Source organism: Tachysurus vachellii, chromosome 2 (genome assembly GCF_030014155.1).
Source record: "Tachysurus vachellii isolate PV-2020 chromosome 2, HZAU_Pvac_v1, whole genome shotgun sequence".
NCBI classification, from domain to species: domain Eukaryota; kingdom Metazoa; phylum Chordata; class Actinopteri; order Siluriformes; family Bagridae; genus Tachysurus; species Tachysurus vachellii.
The window spans coordinates 27,514,702-27,529,557 of record NC_083461.1 but is presented as its reverse complement, the minus strand read 5'-3'; the positions used below and the strand labels follow the sequence as shown (position 1 = coordinate 27,529,557).

The 14,856-nt window shown below is 39.0% G+C and overlaps 1 protein-coding gene across 3 annotated transcripts; it reads left to right on the top strand.

The window, feature by feature from the left end:
- Nucleotides 1-515: 515 nt before the first annotated feature.
- Nucleotides 516-12,347, top strand: smox (spermine oxidase). 3 transcript variants are annotated; one of them, XR_009647954.1, is made up of 8 exons: nucleotides 516-656; nucleotides 4,191-4,425; nucleotides 4,581-4,807; nucleotides 6,250-6,423; nucleotides 7,024-7,723; nucleotides 8,729-8,889; nucleotides 10,805-10,936; nucleotides 11,765-11,899. XR_009647954.1 is itself a non-coding variant. In XM_060864102.1 (7 exons), the coding sequence occupies exons 2-7, from the start codon at nucleotides 4,218-4,220 to the stop codon at nucleotides 11,909-11,911; spliced, it is 1,617 nt and encodes a 538-aa protein (XP_060720085.1). In that variant the 5' UTR covers nucleotides 516-656; nucleotides 4,191-4,217; the 3' UTR covers nucleotides 11,912-12,347. The 3 variants fall into 3 exon arrangements, 2 of the variants coding, with proteins under 2 accessions (XP_060720085.1, XP_060720086.1); XM_060864102.1 differs by lacking the exon at nucleotides 10,805-10,936 and having other exon boundaries at nucleotides 11,765-12,347; XM_060864103.1 differs by lacking the exons at nucleotides 8,729-8,889; nucleotides 10,805-10,936; nucleotides 11,765-11,899 and adding an exon at nucleotides 8,420-8,721.
- The last annotated feature ends 2,509 nt before the right edge of the window (nucleotides 12,348-14,856 follow it).

Genomic DNA, 14,856 nt, shown 5'->3' with positions numbered 1-14,856 from the left:
AACCTGGACCTGGAGGAAATGAGTCATCACTGGGTCATAGTCATCACATCGAACCAATAAAACGACAAGGAAAATAATGAAACTATTGCAATAAAGCATATGTTGCCTCATTTGCATATTATAATCTTTTATTTTAACATATTTAAATTTAATTGCTGTAAATAAAATGTGGGATAATGACACATTCAAGGTGTGTTGTTTATTCTCTAAATCTTATATTTTAACATTAAATGTTATTATTTGTTTGAAAAATAAACATTGATTCTGTTCACAACTTTTATGTGCACAAATTTTTTTATTAATATTATTATTAATATTATTATTATTTTGATGAAATGGATTATTTCTTACTCTATATCACGCAGCATCCCGCCTCTTGCTCTGTGATTGGCTAATCTTTCAGCAACGCTGTCCAATCAACTTTCCGTGCGTTTGTAGCCAATCTCAGCGCAGGAGGTGGGACTCAACAGCCGAGTCCCAACAAAGTGGGCGTGGTTTATGTGAGTCTGGGCGGCAGGAGGAGGAGGAGAAGGAGGAAGAACTGGCCGCGGCTGGTTCTCCCGCACATAAACAGCCGAGTCTGCGGGAAAGAAAAAAATACACACAAAAGAAGAGCACTGCATCTGATATACACTCACATCCAACCAGGAGTGCAGGTAATAATCCTTCATCACATTTTTTTCTGTTTGTCTAATCTGTTTTATAACTGCGAGGGTTAAAAAAGGGGGTGAATTTCAAAATAAACGAATAAATAAATAAATAAATAAATAAATATGTACATAATAATTAAAAAAAAATAAAAATAAATAAATAATAATAAAAGGACATTAGAGTCGAGGCTCAGCTGCGCTTTGGGTTCTCCATGTCTTAACTGCGGACCAAATGTCACTGTCACTGTGTCCTTTAATTCTCCGGATACATTTGATCTCTGATTTCTATCTGTTTCTGCTCTTGATTATTTGATTATTATAGCAGTGGTTTATGAGATACATTTTCACCTGCGTCTCATCTCCAAATGCGCGCTTTATGCTGTGCGCCTTTATGCTGTGCGCCAAATGACAAAGTAATGAAAATGTCTAGTATCTTCACTATAGAAGCCAGAACCCTGTCTCTGTCTGTGTTTTATAACAATAATAATAATAATAATAATAATAATAATAATAATAATAATAACAGCTCAGGTTGCATGTCACTCGGTCCTGGTTGTTACAGCAGCAACTACGTGGCACTGCTGATTGTCTCACTCAAGTTTCTTCACCACTCTGACCATTCAAAAGGCAGACAGAGGACAAAGAAAAGCTTTGGACTGTCCTGAGAAAGAGCTAAAACAGGGAGGAAAAACCTGAATGAAATACCTGAGGGCTGAATCAGATAACGTTTCCTTTTCCTTTATCTTTAACCATGCAGCAGGAATGACGTGAACCTTTGGTACTTTAATCTCACTTCCACTTGGAAAACAATTTCACCATCAAGACCTCGGTCTATAGTATAGTTCAGAAAGCACATTGATTTTGTTGTTAGTAATAACTTGTTTTTGTTTTGTTTTTTACATTATTTAAAAAACTTAATAAAATGTTTTCTTTCTTGTGTCGGAATATTCTTTAAGGTCTAATTTTAACTGATTTTTAAGTGTTTTTTTTTTTAAGTGTGGTTGCTATGCAGTTTAAGTAAACATGCCGTAGTTAGCTAATGACTCAAACACAAAGTAGCTAGTAGGACGTAGTGATGTTATTTAGACAAGCCGAATTTGGACAGAATTAATGACAAACCTTGAAAAAATATTGACGTTTCCTTCTGATGGACTTGTTTATTAGCTGCAATTACAATGTAGTTATAAAAACAATGAAAATAGCCTAGCAACAGTGTTATCTGTTGTTTACACTGGTATGTTACAATGTTTACTGGTATTGTATTTTTAGCCTCGGTTTATGTAGAATATTTGCTAAGAAATAAAGGGGGTCCGTGTGAATGAGCTGTTGCCATAGAAACGACAGTCAATCAATCAACATCTACAGACCAATCGGAAAAGCTAATTAAATATGAGTTGTTAACATGGTAAGGTCAGGAAAGCATTGTGGGTTTTCTGGGAAGTGCTTCGAAGTGAGATGGAAAATCCGGTCAGCGAGTACCAGCAAGTTAGCCTTGTGGAAAGATAACCACTCGAAGGAGGATGGAAGGTTGGCGTTTCTAGGTCGTGATGAAGCCCTGGTTGCACGTTCGCTCCTCCTCCATTCAACCAGCTGCCTCCTTAATCTCTATCCAAGAGCAGAGGCATGTGTTGTGCTTGTTTTCCAGCCACAGGAATAACGTGCTGACATCAGCGATGAGGATCAGTATTTGCTTAGTCTGTTCTTAGCTACAGATAAAGAGAAGCATTGATTCTGGGTCATTCCATCAATTTACACTCTTCCTCTTTTTATCCTGAACATATCCCAGACATGATGCTTGTGTTGCTAAGAGTAGAAGAAGTACAATGTTGTCTCTAAAAAGTAAACATGAATCTTAGCAGGATCCGGTCCAAAATTTTGCCAGACTATCTATCCAACATTAAAGCTCCGCCTCCCAGCATTGGATGAAGGATGATGAAATTATTCAATATAAAACCCATACAATTGCAGACTTGAACAAACTGATAAATATCCAGCACAATATGATCAGGGATACAGAATTTGATCCCAGGTTGTCTTTAACATCACAAATGCTTTTTTTGCAAATATTACTCATAATTTAAAAAAATATGAGTTTTTTTAACTCATATTTTTTTTTTAATTTTTTTTTATTGCTAAGATCCTTCTTTGAAGCCTGATTTTTTTGTCTCGGCTTTCACTTCTTAGCAACATCAATATTTACAGGAAGTATAGCAGGAAGTTACGTTTCTTCATTCTTTTTCATCAATGATGCATCATCCTTTTTAAGTCTTGTTGCTGTCACTGCTGTTGTTGCTACTGCATGACGTGGATTAGCTGGCACGTGTTCCTTTACCGCTGAAAGTCTTAAACCACATCCTCAGCGTCTCTCTGCAGTTCAGCAAAAGCTCAGCAAAACTCTGAACTTTTCTCTCTTTGTTGGTCATGCACAGCGTCTGCACAGGAACTGCACATGACACGGATGTTGTGCATCAGTTCCCTCCGTGTCACATCTGGTCCTCTTTGGGGAGATTAGCTCGATGAGTTTACAGGTAGTTTACAGGTTTACAGGTAGTTTTTTTTTAGTTGTATGGCTGCAAAAAATTCACAGTAACCAAAAATTGAGAGGAAACAAACCCCATTTTTAGGCAGTTTGACCATTTTGCTCGCCCTAGTTCCAACCAGTTCCTACCAACTGGTTGTTTCTTGAAGTACAGGTCACTTGTAAGGCTGCTTCCATTCACACGGGTGGTAAATGAAAGGAGAATTAAAAAAATAACAGCAGCTCTGTTTTGCTACAGGTGACATTAATTTAAAAAAACAAAAACTGTTGCCTTTATAAAACCACCAGCCTCCTATTTAATTTTCTCAACATGAATTTATCACAAATAAATTGTTAAGTACATTAAGAATGTTAAGTACAATGTAGAAATCAATCCAGTTTTCAAGCTCTGATTACACTCCATGTAAATCTTTGTTGGTTCTGCAGTCAGTGCTGCTTTATTCCCAAGGAAAAGCTTAATGAATCTTTTGTCTGCCTGTTGGTTTCTTTTGTCCGACAGAAGAAGGTGTTATAATGACATTCTCAGGCTTGTCTCAGGGGTGTATGAGCTCGTAATGTAGTACCTTTGGGTATATGCAGTGCTCAAAGTTCAGTGTTTAACTGAAAGGTTTAAACTGACACAGACTCCTAATGAAAAGGAAGTTTATTCCCAGAGCTCTGTTTAGTCTATCAGGTAATAGTAGCCTTTCCAGCTGCCCCTCTAATAGCGCAATTACAACCTCTGCTTTTTTTTGTTCCCAGCATCTCCCTCTGCCTGCCTTGTGTCAGGTGTTACACTTCCTTTCATCTCTGTTGAAGCGAGCCTGTTTATACACAGACAGAATTTCATTTGATTAAACATGGACATGCACTTCTCTAAAGTCCGGAGCGCATCTTTTACACATTCACAAACTTTTAGTCCTTGTGGTTGTAAAAAAGTCTGCAGAAGCAAATTTTTTTTACTTTCTTGACCCTATGAAAAGCATAATTTTAACCTCTTTTCTGTCCCTTCCATCTGGAAGGTCTCTTAGAAGAGGAGCTTGGACGGCATGCAAAGTTGTGAAATATCTTCGGACAGCACAGATGATCCTCTCAGTAGCGGCTTACGCAGGCATCACCAACCGCGAATAGTAGTTATCGGCGCGGGCTTGGCCGGCCTGGCAGCCACCCAAACTCTCTTGGAGAGCGGCTTCACAAATGTCACAGTACTAGAGGCCTCAGACTGCATCGGAGGCAGAGTACAAAGTGTTCAATTTGGTGAGACGTTAAATTTACTCTTTAAAAATGACCTGGAGAGATTCAAAGCAATACTGTGCTTGTGTTTCTCAGGAGAAATAATTTCACATTGTCCCTTATGTAACCATTTTAAAAGTCTCCTTTTAACAATTTTTTTCTCCATTTGTCCCTCCCAGGTAAAGCTACTTTGGAACTAGGAGCCACCTGGATCCATGGCGCTAATGGGAACCCCATCTACCACCTGGCTGAGGATAATGGGCTCCTGGAACACACCACGGAGGACGAGCGCAGCGTGGGTCGCATCAGCCTCTATGCCAAAAACGGTGTGGCGCACTACCAAACCAACAGTGGAAAGCGTATCCCCAAGGACCTCGTGGAGGAGTTCAGTGACTTGTACAATGAGGCACGAGAGCACTAGGGCCTGGTGTTTTTTTATTTATAATCTCATGCAGTTCAGTCAATGAGTACATGTGAATTAAGGATAAGCATTTCAGTCCCAAGCTCTTAAGTGGAGAATTGGGTCACAGAGTCCAACTCCAGAATTTGAGCCAGGTCCTGAAGCTCAGATCCCAAATTCCCAAACCACAGAGTACAATTCAGTCCGACAATCCAGTCCAATTTTACAGACTATTGAGTCTGAGTATAGCCGGTAGTCTGAATCCATGAAGTTCAAACTGATTCCAAACTGAGTTCCAAGCAGTAGAGACTGAATCCATTCAGTTCCAGGCTGTAGAGTTTAAATCGAGTCATGAGTTCATCTGTAGCATCTGAATCAACTCAAGAGTCTTTAGCGGGAAAGTCTAAATCAAGTCAATGGTCTCAAACTGTAGAGCCCAGAATCCCCAGCCATGAAGTCCAACAACCCATGACCTATGAGTACCATCCTAATGAGTCTGAATTGAGTTCATAGTATCAGGTCAGCGATTGATTCTAGTCGAAGTTGTTGGCATGTCATTAAAAAAAGAGAAGAATCTCGGGGAAGCCTTTTCTTACTGTGTTTTGACCGGTAGCCATCTGCTGAATGACATCAAATGTGTTGCCTAATTATTCAAAGAATCTGCAGTTTCAGATTGCAACATAAATCTACTTGTGTGTGTGTGTGTGTGTGCGTTGGTGTGTCTACAACCACAGGAAGTTGTAACACATTGTAATGCATGTTTGGACATGTTTGGTATGTTGACATGATAGGGGTTTTTGGAAGACAAATTTGGCTTGTTTGTTTGTGTATAATCACTTTTGAGCTTCAGATAACAGCTTAGGCGAGTCTTGAGTGTGTGAGCCATGTGGCTCTGTGTGGTTCACTCTCATGACTGCGCTTTGATGTAATGGGATTTTCATTCTGGATTCTGAAGAGTGCTATCAGCGCTCATGAGTAAAGTTCACTTTCTGAGGCAGTAACCTCACCTGACCCATATCTTTATTTTCAGTTACTCTCTCTTTCTGTTGATATGTCTCTTGGCACAGGCCAAGAGACATACAGTATCAGCATATTCAGCAACTCTCCCATACAGTACAATTCTCCACGGATGAAATGTTATTCCACACTAATGCATTCCATCCACACAGCTAGTGACTTCAGTGCTGTGTACTATTTGCATGAAAATTTGTTTCAATAATGTACTGTATTGACCTCTGCCATATCTCTGTCCTTCTTTATCCTTCTCTCCACTTGTTCTTTCCTCTTCTCCATTTGTTCTTTCCGCTTTTTTGCTTTTTTGTTTTTCTCTTCCTTCCCTGCCCATATTCCTTACTACATTGCGTTCTTTCTTCATGTTTTTCTTTCTTGTTACTGTTTGACTATCTTTCCCCCTGTCTTCCTTTCCTGCCTCTATCTCTCTCTCTCAGGTGTATGACCTGACTCAGGAGTTTTTCCAGAACGGAAAGCCAGTGGGCGCTGAGACGAAGAACAGTGTGGGTATCTTCACACGTGACCTGGTGCGCAAGAAGATCATGGTGGACCCTGACGACTCTGAAAGCATTAAGAAGCTGAAGCTGTCCATGCTGCAGCAGTACCTCAAGGTGCAGTGAAGGTTCACGTTGCCTTTATGCACAAGCATGACTATTCATACATAGGTGTTCAGACTACATCTCATTAACACCACAGCACCCCAGTGTCTGATGTCACCAGACTTCACTATCATAAGAACCTCCCTAAAACACAGCTGCACCTCATGCTCTAATGCGTCCTCTCATGTATCTGTCTCTTTCTCTCCTGCCTCCTTGGACCACAAGGCCTCTGTACAATTTTAACAGGAAGAGAAACTAAAAATAGAGGAACAGGCAGGGGAAATGATTACACAAAGATTTCACAGATGATGCCAGAGAGAATCTGTTCTCCACAATCTGGACACAAATTGTATTCGTCCATGTGGGGCTGAGATTAGTCCAGTTTAAGCATTTGCAGTCCCACTGAGTCCATGTGGGAATATTCTTCTAAAAAATAACTTCATACTTTATTAACTCCATCTTTATTCACTGGCTCTGTAATGTCTGAGCACAAGTATGACTTGTAACATGAGTCCTGTTAAGATGTTACCCTGAATAATATGTTAGAAAGAGTGATTACGCATGTAATTCCTTGTAAATGTTGTTCTGTTGTTGTTGGTCTTGTTATCTCAGGTGGAAAGCTGTGAAAGCAGCTCTGCCAGCATGGATGAAGTTTCCCTGAGCGAGTTCGGAGAGTGGACCGAGATCCCTGGCGCTCACCACGTCATCCCCGGTGGCTTCATCAAAGTGGTAGAGCTGCTGGCCCAGGACATTCCGAGCCGAGTGCTGCACCTGGGAAAACCCGTCCGCCGCATCCACTGGAATTATAGCGCACAGGATGCCGAGGGCGATACTGACCAAGCTGACCACAACCAGGATCAGCGACCTGGCCTAGCACCAGTGCGCGTCGAGTGCGAGGATGGTGAGTGGTTCCTCGCCGATCACGTGATCTTTACGGCTTCACTAGGTGTCTTAAAGAAAGCCCACGAGATGCTATTCTCTCCGAGCCTGCCCCTGGACAAAGCCCTGTCCATCCAGAAGCTGGGTATCAACACCACAAATAAGATCTTCCTGGAGTTCTCTGAGCCCTTCTGGAGTCCCGAGTGCAACAGCATCCAGTTTGTGTGGGAGGATGAGGCACACCTGGAGAGCCTGGCTTACCCCGAAGAGCTCTGGTACCGCAAAATCTGCAGCTTTGACGTGCTTTACCCACCAGAGCGCTATGGCCACATGCTGAGCGGCTGGATCTGTGGAGACGAGGCGCTGCTCATGGAGAGCTGCGATGACGAAACTGTGGCTGAGATGTGCGCCGAGCTGCTTCGCAAGTTCACAGGTCAGGCAGGGGGCGGGGCTTTAAATTGTTTAGTTATTAAACATTTATGAATATAGAATGTAAGAAATTGTAAATAAAGGTCTTCTTTTGATATGTAAATACGATCAGCTTGCTAAATAATATTAGGGCTCAGCACTGTGACACACCACCTAACAATTACTCATTATCCTGTAACTGCACACTGACTCATCACAGTATGACATCACACTTAGGTGCCTGGAAGGGTTTTAACCTGAAGCCACCCAACCATTTTCCTCCTGTTAAGTCACCTGAGTTCATTCCTCACTATTGTAATGTTGCTATCTGGTGTGTTTCATTGTGTAATAGTTCCCACCTCTCATGTTATTTTGAGACGCTCCTGAACATAGGTGTGGAACAAACTTCATGAGTCTCAGCTGCCTTGGGGTGGATCTGCAACAAACCAGTTCATCGAGGATGGGAGCTGAGACTCATGGGAGCAAACAGAGTTGAATCTCAAACATTTAACAACCCTTTACGTTTTACAAAGAATCCCTAAAGTGATTATACAAACTATTCAAACTATACGATTTGCCTATTTATCAGAAACAGAGAGAGATTTTTCCACCAGTTTCATTAGCCGTACACTCCCCATTTTGAGAACTGTAGATCTACCTGGTTTTTTTATAAGATCATTTCCTTTGCCTCTCATCTTTGTCTCATTCTTTTATTTTGCAGGAAGTCCATCATTTTTCATTCCTCTTCTGTCTCCCTTTCCATTTATGAAGCGAGCAGGCGCTCTGCTTGTTTCCTCATCCGTGATCCTACACTGGCCTCAGTTCAGAATGAAACACCATCCCATATGCCAAATCTCCATAGCAACCTTTACATAATGTTCACTCTCGTTTTGTGTAATACAGAGTGACTTCTGTCAAATCGATAAAATGTTTTTTACAGACAAGAATTTGCAAACTGGATAGAAGCGCTCTAAATTTGTTTGAATATTGTTAATGTTCTCTTGTTTTTCTTCCTGCTTGTTTCTTGCAGGGAACCAGAACATTCCAAAGCCACGGCGGATCCTGCGCTCAACATGGGGCAGTAACCCCTACATCAAGGGCTCTTACTCGTTTACCCGTGTGGGCTCCAGTGGGGCAGACTTTGAGCGGCTGGCCGAACCCCTGCCCTACGCCAAGAGCTCCAAGGTTCCGGTGAGAGACTAAAGAGTTCCATACAATTTAAAAACTATATTAGCCTGCACCTAAAGTTACAGAGTATTAGTCTACACCTAGCATTACAGAGTATTAGTCTACACCTAGCATTACAAAGTATTAGCTAGTACCTAGTGTTAATGAGTTTTAGCCTGCATCTACCATTACAGAGTAATAGTCTACACCTTGCTTTACAGAGTAGTCTGTACCTAGCATTACAGAGTATTAGCCTGTACCCAGCATTACAGAGTATTAATCTATGCCTAGCATTACAGAATATTAATCTACACATAGCATTACAGAGTATTAGCCTACATCTAGCATTACAGGGTAATAGTCTACACCTAGCATTACAGAGTATTAGCCTGTACCTAGCATTACAGAGTATTAGTCTACACCTAGCATTACAGAGTATTAATCTACACATAGCATTACAGAGTAATAGTCTACACCTTGTTTTACAGAGTATTAGCCAGTACCTAGCATTACAGGGTATTAGCCTGCATCCAGCATTACAGAGTATTAGTCTACACCTAGCATTACAAAGTGTTAGACAGTACCTAGTGTTAATGAGTTTTAGCCTGCATCTAGCATTACAGAATAGTAGTCTACACCTAGCATTACAGAGTATTAGCTTGCACCTAGCATTACAGAGTATTAGCCTGTACCTGGCATTACAGAGTATTAGTCTACACCTAGCATTACAGAGTATTAGCTTGCACCTAGCATTACAGAGTATTAGCCTGTACCTAGCATAACAGAGTATTAGCCTGTACCCAGCATTACAGAGTATTAATCTACACATAGCATTACAGAGTATTAATCTACACATAGCATTACAGAGTAATAGTCTACACCTTGCTTTACAGAGTATTAGCCTGTACCTATGGGGGTATGGTAGCTCAGTGGTTAAGGTGTTTGGCTACTGATCGGAAGGTCATGGGTTCGAACCCCAGATCCACCAAGCTGCCACTGCTGGGCCCCTGAGCAAGGCCCTTAACCCTCAGTTGCTCAGTTGTAAGTCACTCTGGATAAGGGTGTCTGCTAAATGCTGTAAATGTAAATGTAAATGTACCTAGCATCACAGAGTATTAGCCTGTACCCAGCATTACAGAGTATTAATCTACACCTAGCATTACAGAATATTAATCTACACATAGCATTACAGAGTATTAGCCTACATCTAGCATTACAGGGTAATAGTCTACACCTAGCATTACAGAGTATTAGCCTGTACCTAGCATTACAGAGTATTAGTCTACACCTAGCATTACAGAGTATTAGCCTACATCTAGCATTACAGAGTAATAGTCTACACCTAGCATTACAGAGTATTAGCCTGTACCTAGCATTACAGAGTATTAGTCTACACCTAGCTTTACAGAGTATTAATCTACACATAGCATTACAGAGTAATAGTCTACACCTAGCTTTACAGAGTATTAATCTACACATAGCATTACAAAGTAATAGTCTACACCTTGCTTTACAGAGTATTAGCCTGTACCTAGCATTACAGAGTATTAGCCTGCATCTAGCATTACATAGTATTAGCCTGCACCTAACGTTACAGATTATTAGCCTGCACCTAATGTTACATTGTAACCTAGCTTAACAGATTGCTAGCATATTCACTGAAAAATGATTATTGTTTGAAAGCTGCTTCAAAAATAACAACAAAGTAATACGAATAATACAAATTTATGAAAATAAATCCATATCAATCACCTCTTTTGTTTATTAACCCAAATATTATGTCAGTATCTAAATATTTCTTCAGGTTCAGATTCCGTTTCCCTCTTTCAGTCGTCTCTCTGATGAGATGAGGCTCACAGACTGATTTCTCTTTCTTTCTCTTATTCTCTTGTTCTTTCTTTCTCTTTTTTCCCCTCATCCTCACACCGGCATGCTCAAGTGCTAACAGGCAATTACAGGTCTGAAAGAACAACCTGTGCCTCCAGGAAAACGTGAGCTACTGACAGAAATCGCAGGGCTGAAAATAACTACCTCCAACTAGACACAAAATCTCACAGTTTTCTCAGATAAGGTAAAAAAAAAAGAGAACAAAATCAAAACCGGATAGATTTAAAGAAATTGTGTAAGATGTTTTTTTTTTCTTTAAACATCCAAAAAAATTACTTACAAATTACCTTTACACTTTTACTCTCATTAAAAATGTTTTAATGTATATGTAAATATGACAAGGGGTCATGAATATGCATGATTATGCAAATGTAACCCCGGTATATTCGCACAGCTTTAGTATCTAAGGTTCGAATACGTTGCATTGTCATATCCTCAGTGATTTATATAACAGCCAAAATATATCTTCAGTGTTACCATAGCAACCGCATTATTGTTCCCGAACATGAAGCTTGGTTGAAAAAGTGTCCTGATATCACATGTCACTGATATCACTGATGTCACTTCTTATCAGGCTGTTCAAGCAGTCGAGAGCCTTTTGGCGGCGTCGCAGATAATAGCTCTGCCCCAGATTAGTTTTGTGTCATAATAAACATTGAAATATCAGGTCTGAATGATGTGTTCTGGGTTCTGATGGGTCAGAAGGATTTATTTTCTAGACCAGCAGCTCTGAGAGTAGTGCAGGTTTGGATGAATTCGCTCAGGCTGATATAAAGACACACATGTAGTGACTTTCTGCCAAAGCTGGACTCATGTAACACACATGAAGCCGAGTGGCTGGAAGCAATTTTGTGATGATGTCACATTACGCGCCTCGACCATAACTGTAGAATTTTTTTTCTAGATTTGTAAAAAATTGACGTTGCGTTCATGTACAATCCCAATTAAAATGACCAAATCCTGGATGGACTGAGACATTCAGTTTAACCCAGTGTTTTTTCCCCTCTATCAGCCGTTGCAGGTGCTGTTTGCTGGCGAGGCCACACACAGGAAATACTATTCCACTACCCATGGTGCTTTGCTGTCTGGTCAGAGGGAGGCAAACCGTCTCATCGAGCTCTACCATGACGTCCTCAATGCAGAAACCACAAAAGCCTAATAAGAAATACCTAATAAAATAAACGAATCAAAGACAAACCACTAACTCGTGACTTTAAAAAAAACGACATTTTAATGATTTCTGTTTCCTGTTTAAACAACTAAATGTTTCAAATGTAGTAGGGGCATTAAACTAATAACAAACAAAAAAAATCTTGTTTATACTGTACTTAGATTTACAGATATTTAGATATGACTAAGATGTACTGTACACGGGTGCCGAGTACGCCGGCTGCCTCTGCTTCTTATTTTTCTCTGATTCTTTTCTTATTTTATTTTTTATTTTTTTTTTCAATAACTTATACGTTTATAACACGTCTGTAATTTAACTTTTTGTAAGTGCCTTCTGTATTTAACGTTATCATTTAAAATGAAACACAGTGGCAGAGAATAAAAAGTGTATATTATTGTGAATAAAAATACTGAGTCACTTTTTATTAACGTTTTATTAACACTTTGATGGACATCATGGGTCTGTGACCCAGATGAGCTTTTTATTTTCTGTCTCATTCAGTGTTCTGCATATTCATTATGTAAATTTTTCTTTTCTTGCTTTATAAACAAACACAGTTTTTGTATTTATACATTGATTTTATGCATATGGGTCAAAAATGGCCACATAGGAACCTGTGATAATTACATTTTATGTCAGTGTTCAGTTTTGGACATCTAAGGTTTCTGTCTGTCAGTGACGATATTATAGTAATTATTATTATATACTTCATCAACTGTTTGCATGTATTTGAAAATATTCTTGTGCTTTTGATTTTCTTTTGCATTAGCATGGCTAGTCCCAGTCATTCTAGATTAACGGCTAAAGTGGTTGTAAAGATGTTGCATGAAGAACAGAATGTGGAAGATACAATACTTAGTCCTGGTTCCGAGTCTGGAATGTCTGATGCGGACAACCTCGAATGTGCCATAGGGTCAATCTGGAAAGACGCATCTAAGACGCCGAAGACTTGCCTGACGAAACTGGGACCAGTCTAATAGATTGAGTAAAAAGGGTCTTACTATAGTGAAAATGATTTATCTAACAAAATGTTGTCTTTATTCTTTTTTCCATGCATAGATGGGTCATTTGTTTAAACTTGATGTAGTGATACAAAACATGGGGGAAAAAAATATTTGTGGTCATTGAAAAAGGATATTTTGAATATTTATAGATCAAGGAATTTCCAAAGATGAAACAAAAAATACTCAGCCAAGCATGAAATGAATACGGGTCATTTTAGACCCATGCTGTGCAGTAGAAGGGGTTTGCATTGCTTGTGCATCAAAGAGTTAAAATAGGAATTTGGTCTGCAGCGCCTCCTGGTTGCAGGTGAAGCAAATTACACCTCAAGACTGTGCAAAGAGTTTACATTTAAGGAGAGTTGAATGATTAATTAAGTTAATTAAGTAAATTGAGTCTTATGAGATATTAAGGCGTGGCAAAGTATCAAGGTGTTTATCTGCTGCTCAACTTTAATACTTTATCTACTTAATATTACAAAGTTGGCAACAAAAAACATACTTTTGTCCATATTTTATCCAACAGCACTTGTTTTATTTATTTTTTGTAAAATAAAAGTCATAAACACCCCATTTAGCCAAAAATAGTTGATGCCTCTTGTACATCGTTTTATTATGAGTCTGTGTCATTTCTAATCAAGAAAAAACTCGCTGGTTGAATAAAAGTAACTTTAAGTCAGAATTTGCCAGGGGTATGAATAATTTTGGGCTTTACTGTATATATATATATATATATATATATATATATATATATATATATATATATATATATATATATATTTATATATTAATAGGCATTGATTTACCCTGTGTGAATTAAACAACAAAATCATTAAAAAGTATAACTGCTGATCTAGATTTAGCCACAAAAGTCTCAGTAGATATATTTATTCGTTATCTTATATTTACTCATGAGATAAATATTTATCCCACCTGTTTATTTAGTCAGTTTATCTCTTTTAAATAAAGTTTCTATTTTTATTTTTTCTAATATTTATTTTTATTTTTTCCCAGACATGTAGAACAGGGAATGTTGTGTTTCTGTGCTGATGATAAACTGAATATTTCTCAGTCTGTGCTTTGTTTCTAATTTTTCATCATCACCCCTGGCTCTGAGCAGGACAGTGTTTATATCAGCTCGAGTGCATGCAGTAAATCAGGCTGTGAAAGATCGAGAAGGCTGTGAAGACATGCTGTTTTTCCAGAAGAGAAATTTCTCCATGAACGAACCAAAATGTCTTTGGGTTTTTTGAGTTGACGGAATCGACTAAAGTCTCGTCTTCCAGATTTGTGGACTGGATGCAGAAAGCCAAAGTTCCCACGATGCACTGGTGCCCGATATGAAGCTTCTTCCATTTATTTATAGCTTCAGAAACATGTGAACCTTTCTTCTGGATTCAATCAATGCAGCCAGGGAACATAGTGGAATTATAGAGAAATCTCTAGAAACCTCTCTGTGTGATTGTTGATCTTTTTTTTTTTTTTTTTTTGCCAGAACAAAGAAGTATAAGATATTATAAAATAAAACCGGTTCATTCATCATCCTAGCTCAAGTGTATTATATGGAGGAGAAAATGATCTAAAATACTTGCTTGTTTCATTTTATAAACTTCCTGTCATCCACTGCTTTTCTGTGATCGTTTATTACATCTGAACGAAGGCATGAAGCTTGACACAGAATTATAACACTGTATAAACCCCTGACGAGAAGAAAACAAGAAAAAAAAAATCATCTGCACTCATAAGCGTTCTCATAAATCAGTATGAGCTCGGATGTCAAGGAGCTAAATAGCCTATTGTGTATTGCGATAATGCTAATTAAAAAGAGTTTCAGAGAAATAAAGGAGAGCGAATCCTTTCTGATCGTTCTCAGAAATCAGCATAGGCTGAACTTTGGATGTTTACAGTGTTACAACTGAATAGCCGAAGGTT